General features: G+C 45.9%; 1 protein-coding gene across 1 annotated transcript; it reads left to right on the top strand.

Annotated features, from left to right (window-relative positions):
* The first annotated feature begins 3,627 nt into the window (after positions 1–3,627).
* On the top strand, positions 3,628–7,503 carry LOC122970348 (adhesive plaque matrix protein-like). The gene is made up of 5 exons (XM_044336465.1): positions 3,628–3,739; positions 3,826–3,869; positions 3,953–5,336; positions 5,535–5,941; positions 6,872–7,503. The coding sequence occupies exons 1-5, from the start codon at positions 3,723–3,725 to the stop codon at positions 7,501–7,503; spliced, it is 2,484 nt and encodes an 827-aa protein (XP_044192400.1). The 5' UTR covers positions 3,628–3,722.
* Positions 7,504–7,658: the final 155 nt, after the last annotated feature.

The following is a 7,658-nucleotide window of genomic DNA, read 5'->3' as shown; positions in this document are numbered from 1 at the left end:
CCAACATCTTGTCTCAACTTCAGTGTTTTCCGACTACTGTTACAGTCTCTGCTGTGGGCTCTGAGTGAGCAGCACAGCCAATGGAAACGCTGTATTAGAGCAGCAGCAGCCTCTCCCAGGTCCTGAATTTGGGGACAGCACAGTTCGATCGACTTTAATGAAAAATGAATGAGAAAAAACTATTGATGATTTAAACTAATAATGCTCATTTATTTTAGGGGGGCTAAAGCCTAGCGACGCCCCTGCCTATAGGCATAGTGGTGTTAAATGCTTAAGTCAGTATGTTAACATGCTCATAGTGACAATGTTAAGATGATGATGTTTAACATTTATAATATTAACCATGTTCACAACCTTAGTTTAGTTTTTAATTAAGTGTGTTAGCATGCCAATATTTTATAGCACAAAACACAAAGTGCAAGCGAGGCTGATGAGAGTGTGAAAATATTGGACAAACTGAAATTTTGGCTTCATGATGGCACTAGAGGAAAGGTCATGGGATCACTAAAGTGATTACAGTTTATTCTGAGAGGGACGTGAATATCTGAACCAAATTTCATGGAGATCCATCTGGTGGATGTTGAGATATTTCACAGATAGGTGTAAAGAAAGTTCGGGGATCACTAAAGTCATTAGGATTCATCCTCTGGACACCATGTATGCACAAAATTTAAATGCAATCTATGCAATAGTCAAGATGTTCCAGCTGGACCAAAGGGGTGCTGGCATCCCTAGAGGCACATGGCCAATGTGGCTAAAAAAACCCTGATTTCCAGGTAAAACAGTAACAGTGCTGTTTCTGTGTATTCATAACTGGTTCAATGAACAGAGTTTATCAGGTTCCTGAGGCGGGGCTGTTGGCTCTGGATGGAAAAAACCTGAGCCTTCTGGATGTTTTTTTTTCCATCTGCACTCCTCTTCCTTGAGACTTGGCATGAGTAAACACAAATGTATCCTACATGGAAGTCTTTTATCGAACCGCAAACATCTTACACTGGAACTGCATTAGCTGCAGGTTACTTGGGAAACTCCATTACTGTGGCTGATGTTTGTGTCTGCAGGCTTTTATGACAAACAGCTGTTTTTATGGCTGCCTGATGACTGTTTCTGTTCTCTCAGTAATGAAAATTTTTTGTATACATGTGTTAATTGAACCTATATGTCATGAAACACTGTGGGGGTGAGTTTGACGTAAGTCACTTAGTATTCTTGTCATGTGGTGCATTACATCAATGATTAATTAAGGTCAGCTGGATGCATAACCTGTGATTATAACCAACTTTAATTATATTGTACTATATTGTACTATATTGTTGTGAATTTTTTCAGTGTTCATACACTGATAGGCTTGTTACCAAATGTACATGGACAGCTTCTTCTGTGTTGCAGCTGCTGATTTGATGCCTTTTTTTGTGACTTTTGATTAGACTTGAAATGTAGCAAAGTACAATACTTGCAATATAAAATGCTTACATAAAATGACTGATTATTAAAATCAATTAATGGTTTTACTTCTCTTTAACCTCCCATAGACTACAGCACTGGTTTTTATTTCTCTATAAAGCCATTCTTGGGTTACAACCACCTAATTTATGTAAATTCATACATCCATACAAAAAGTAAATAGCTGCTCCTCATTCCCAGGACTCATATTTATTAATGGTTCTAAAAGTCTGCACTGACTTAGGTAAAACTCACTTTTATGTATTCTGCACCCTCTGCAACTTGATTTAAATTACAAAATTTTGTTCCTCTTTGGGAATTTAAAGCACTGCTGTATAATCTGTCTGTCCTCTCAAAGGGCTGTGGATGTTTTTTAAGGGTTTTTTAGAAGCTAATGTGTTAGCCTCATTGAGTCGTTATTTCAGATTAATCTTATTTGTTTTACTTCGCTTTTATCTAGACAGCTGTTGGTTTGTTATAAAGAATTTTTTGTAATATTTTGGATGTAATATTTTATGGAGCTTAGCATAAGTTCAAGCAGGAAGACTATCTATTAATCATTCATTCATTCTCATTCCTCTCTCTCTCTCCCACCACTTCTCCTGCTCTCGTATCAGCTGTTTAGGGGCTTTACTCTTAGTTAACAAAGCAGATTCCGCTATGATTTCCATCAAACTATCATGTCTTAGCTGCCAAACTTTAAATCTGATCTTTTCTCTGTTGTTGTCAGCTGTCATTTCAGTGCGAATCATCAAAACCTTCCTCCACCCCATTCACCTCCACTTCATCACGTCAGCACACAGGTCAGAGATCACCAGAAGCAGCTCCTCTTATCATCATTCAGATCCCAGTATTCCCATATTCATCACTATCTCCAGTGTCTAGACTCCATTGGGGGGGATATCCTATTCTATTCACGTCTTAACTTCCCCCTTTTCACATTTTCACTTCATCATGCAAGTCTGTCCTGATTGAAATATGATTATATTGGAGATTGTGTTTATGATTTACACTGCAGTGTTTTCACTCTGCTATTGTGATGATGTATTTTTGAGACATACTCCATATATTTGTGTTATGTGTTTTATGTTGTTTGTCTGTACTCATTGTTTTTGCCACCCATCTTGGCCATGACACTCCTGAAAAAGAGATTTTTCATCTCAATGAGGTTTTCCTGGTTAAATAAAACAATAATTACAAAAAGTACAATTACACAAAAAAACAACATTGTTACAGTAACAGGAATAAATGTAATCTGTTGCTTCCACCACTGCACGGTTGAGGGTCTTCTCTATGCTTGAGTGACTCATTTTAGATCCTTTCCATGCAAAGTCTTATTTTCCCGAAACTGCCTCAAGAACCCATCTGTGTTTAAACTTAGCATCATCACCGTAGAGTACGAGTGGTACCAGCAGGTTACTCACAGTGTTGTGTTTACATATATACATATAAGGAAGTGAATTAGCCAAAGACCAGACACTGTGTAGACGTAAACATTCAGGTCTTAATACTGCTATTTCTCCTGCAGGAATTGGAACCTTGGATCAAAACGTTAAAAGCTGTTATATTCAAAAACACCATGTTACACTGCCAACTGGTGTAAGGTTGGTAGTCCATTCATGGAAGATTACATTACAGTAAACTGATTCCCTTCTAAGTGCACTGAAATGATGTGAGACAAATGACTTGGCAGTTGTACAGTGAAGGGATCCTGCATGAACAGAATGATTTGTCATGGCTGTGAGTAAATCTTACGCTGAATTGAAAAAACATTTCATTCTGAGCAAATCTGATTTGTACTGTAAAAGGAATGAGTAAGCATACAACATGTGCAGATTGCGCAAACTAAAACTAGAATGACATGAAAAATGACACGTACAAAAATCTTCACAATCATACACCCTTTTAAGTAAGTACCTTTAAGTATGATTTACAATTTTAGATGGCCAACATTTAAATAATGTGCTTGGATAGACTCTAACATTCAAAACAACTGAGCAGGTCTGCAAACTGCAGTGAAAAACTAAGCTCACAGAAGTGGTGGCCCATTAACTAAAGTGTAAACACCTGCCCAGGTTGCCAGAAAGAACTCTGCTGATCTCACACACCTGATTCTATTCACCTCATCAGACTAACACTTCATTGGTTGATTCCAGGATTTAAAAAGAGCCCCGGTGTTTGCAGCAGTTATGAAGCAGAAACAATAGCTTTTGGTTTTGTTGTTTGGCCACTAGCAGCACAAAGTGTATAGGCTGTTGGACTTCCATTTTCAAAAAAAAATGGCTTCTTGTGTGAGGTAAGATTACTTTTCTATCTTTTAGCAGATACTTACAGCACTAACCTGGTTGGTTTGTTTGTTGACATGTTACCTTCTTTTTTCAGGCTGCTCTTGCTCTCACTGTTAGCCTTTGGGCAGCATGCAAAGGGTAAGGTTTAATCCTACACAAACCGCAGTTCCATTCACCAACTTGGCAACTATATTGACCATTAATGTGTCTTCTCCTTCTAGAACTCAGCTATAGAGGCTCAAGTGGCATTAAACCTTACTTTGAACTGGCTGAGGATTTCCCAAGAAGCTACAAACCTGCTTTAGCTTCCTCCAGTTATGAGAGATCTGCACTCCCTGGAGGTTCTCAGGGTAGTTATGGACCCACTGAAACGTCACTCGAGAGCCTGAAACCCATTCCTGCACCTAGTGCTGGAGATTATGGTGGTTCATATGGTAGGCAAGTAAATAGTTACAGTCCAGAGGGAAGTGTTTCTAGTTACAGACCTGGCCTTCTGATGGCTCAAAAACCCAGACAGACCCCTGAGCAGCCACATTATCAAATTAACCCAAATACAAATGGTGTCCTCCAGACCAAAGCTGGCATGTGGGATCTTGCTCTACCACAGAATGGAGACAGGTTTGAGTCTGGAGTTGTTTCAAGTTATGGAATTGAGATGCATTCTGATAAGCCGGCCAAGCCCCAGCGGTCTCCGAGCTACCCGGCCAAACCGCAGCCCCAGCCCCAGCGGTCTCCGAGCTACCCGGCCAAACCGCAGCCCCAGCCCCAGCGGTCTCCGAGCTACCCGGCCAAACCGCAGCCCCAGCCCCAGCGGTCTCCGAGCTACCCGGCCAAACCGCAGCCCCAGCCCCAGCGGTCTCCGAGCTACCCGGCCAAACCGCAGCCCCAGCCCCAGCGGTCTCCGAGCTACCCGGCCAAACCGCAGCCCCAGCCCCAGCGGTCTCCGAGCTACCCGGCCAAACCGCAGCCCCAGCCCCAGCGGTCTCCGAGCTACCCGGCCAAACCGCAGCCCCAGCCCCAGCGGTCTCCGAGCTACCCGGCCAAACCGCAGCCCCAGCCCCAGCGGTCTCCGAGCTACCCGGCCAAACCGCAGCCCCAGCCCCAGCGGTCTCCGAGCTACCCGGCCAAACCGCAGCCCCAGCCCCAGCGGTCTCCGAGCTACCCGGCCAAACCGCAGCCCCAGCCCCAGCGGTCTCCGAGCTACCCGGCCAAACCGCAGCCCCAGCCCCAGCGGTCTCCGAGCTACCCGGCCAAACCGCAGCCCCAGCCCCAGCGGTCTCCGAGCTACCCGGCCAAACCGCAGCCCCAGCCCCAGCGGTCTCCGAGCTACCCGGCCAAACCGCAGCCCCAGCCCCAGCGGTCTCCGAGCTACCCGGCCAAGCCGCAGCCCCAGCCGCAGCGGTCTCCGAGCTACCCGGCCAAGCCGCAGCCCCAGCCGCAGCGGTCTCCGAGCTACCCGTCCAAGCCGCAGCCCCAGCCGCAGCGGTCTCCGAGCTACCCGTCCAAGCCGCAGCCCCAGCCGCAGCGGTCTCCGAGCTACCCGTCCAAGCCGCAGCCCCAGCCGCAGCGGTCTCCGAGCTACCCGTCCAAGCCGCAGCCCCAGCCCTCGAGCTACGGTGTAACCCAAAGCAAAGCTGGCATGTGGGATTTGGCTCTTTCCCAGGAAGGTGCCAAGCCCCAGCTGTCTCCGAGCTACCCGGCCAAGCCCCAGCCCCAGCCCCAGCCCCAGCGGTCTCCGAGCTACCCGGCCAAGCCCCAGCCCCAGCCCCAGCCCCAGCCCCAGCCCCAGCCCCAGCCCCAGCCCCAGCCCCAGCCCCAGCGGTCTCCGAGCTACCCGGCCAAGCCCCAGCCCCAGCGGTCTCCGAGCTACCCGGCCAAGCCGCAGCCGCAGCCCTCGAGCTACGGTGTAACCCAAAGCAAAGCTGGCATGTGGGATTTGGCTCTTTCCCAGGAAGGTGCCAAGCCCCAGCTGTCTCCGAGCTACCCGGCCAAGCCCCAGCCCCAGCTGTCTCCGAGCTACCCGGCCAAGCCCCAGCCCCAGCTGTCTCTGAGCTACCCGGCCAAGCCCCGGCCCCAGCCCCAGAGGTCTCCGAGCTACCTGCCCCAGCCCCAGAGGCTTCCGAGCTACACGGCTAAGCCCCAGCAGCCCCCAAGCTATGGTGTAACCCAAAGCAAAGCTGGCATGTGGGATATTGCTCTCTCCCAGGAAGGTGTTGCCTCTGGCTCAACTGACTCAAACCCGCAAATTAATGTCAGAAGTTCTGCACCAGTGTATCAGCCCCATTGGCGGCAGCAGGTGCCTGTGTACAATAGACTTCGTCAACCTTGGGAGGGGTCTTAAAGTGGCTGCAAGTAGGTAGCTAAAACTTATTGACAACTTATTGTGTTCATGTGGGTGAGGGTAAATGATAGCATATTTTAATCACATGCAAGCTAACTAAGACTCTTTCTGGAGTTTTAAAAGTCATGTTGGAATGAAACTGAACTTGCTAAACTGTTTCTGTTTTCAGGTTCCTGTTCATGGAAGCACACATCAGGCACTGCAATAACTGTAATTCATATTATAATAAACAGTGCGGAAATGAATCCCTTCCTGTGTCCTGTCCCTTCCTTGACAGTCATGTTTAGGTTTTTTATTTTAAATGTCTTGCATCTTTCAGTGTTTATTGTCTATATACCTTTTTGCCAAAGTACAGATATCCCTCAGATTTCTTGGCCTAGAAAAAATTAACACAATGGAGTGGGTAAGTATTAGCTGGGAATTGGCCCCATGTGGAAATTCCATCTGGGGAAGATGGGCTTTATGAAGTGTTTACATCTCTACAGTAGTAGCCATTAAAAGAACTAACAGGTTAGCATCTGCAAAAAGTCCACATATTGTAGAGCATAAGTAAACCGATTTATGCCATTTTCAAAAAAGGCTTCTTGTGTAAGTTAAGATTACTTTTCTATCTTTTAGCAGATACTTACAGCACTAACCTGGTTGGTTTGACATGTTACCTTCTTTTTTCAGGCTGCTCTTGCTCTCACTGTTACCCTTTGCATACTGCCCAAAGGATAAGGTTTAATCCTACACAAACCGCAGTTCCATTCACCAACTTGGCAACTATATTGACCATTAATGTGTCTTCTCCTTCTAGAACTCAGCTACAGAGGCTCAAGTGGCATTAAACCTTACTTTGAACTGGCTGAGGATTTCCCAAGAAGCTACAAACCTGCTTTAGCTTCCTCCAGTTATGAGAGATCTGCACTCCCTGGAGGTTCTCAGGGTAGTTATGGACCCACTGAAACAACGTCACTCGAGAGCCTGAAACCCATTCCTGCACCTAGTGCTGGAGATTATGGTGGTTCATATGGTAGGCAAGTAAATAGTTACAGTCCAGAGGGAAGTGTTTCTAGTTACAGACCTGGCCTTCTGATGGCTCAAAAACCCAGACAGACCCCTGAGCAGCCACATTATCAAATTAACCCAAATACAAATGGTGTCCTCCAGACCAAAGCTGGCATGTGGGATCTTGCTCTACCACAGAATGGAGACAGGTTTGAGTCTGGAGTTGTTTCAAGTTATGGAATTGAGATGCATTCTGATAAGCCGGCCAAGCCGCAGCCGCAGCGGTCTCTGAGCTACCCGGCCAAGCCCCAGCCCCAGAGCATAAGTAAACCGATTTATGCTTATAGCAATTTAGTTGATGCAGCTGACTTAATTTCCAACTTGTTTCTCACCTTGTTGGAAGTTTCTGTGATGTTCCTGCTTCCATATCTGGGTAACTAAGACTATGAAAAGACCTATGTTATACAAAAACAAATGGACTTTTATGTATTTATCTTGGATAGATGACTCCACATATCTTTTAAATATGTTTAATACACAGACATCTAACAAGGCTTCCTGTTCAGACTTACACCAACAAATGTTTTTTAAATAAA

The sequence above is a fragment of the Thunnus albacares genome, chromosome 19, assembly GCF_914725855.1.
Source record: "Thunnus albacares chromosome 19, fThuAlb1.1, whole genome shotgun sequence".
NCBI lineage: Eukaryota > Metazoa > Chordata > Actinopteri > Scombriformes > Scombridae > Thunnus > Thunnus albacares.
Note: the sequence above shows the minus strand (reverse complement) of the source record. Positions and strands in the feature narration are given on the sequence as shown.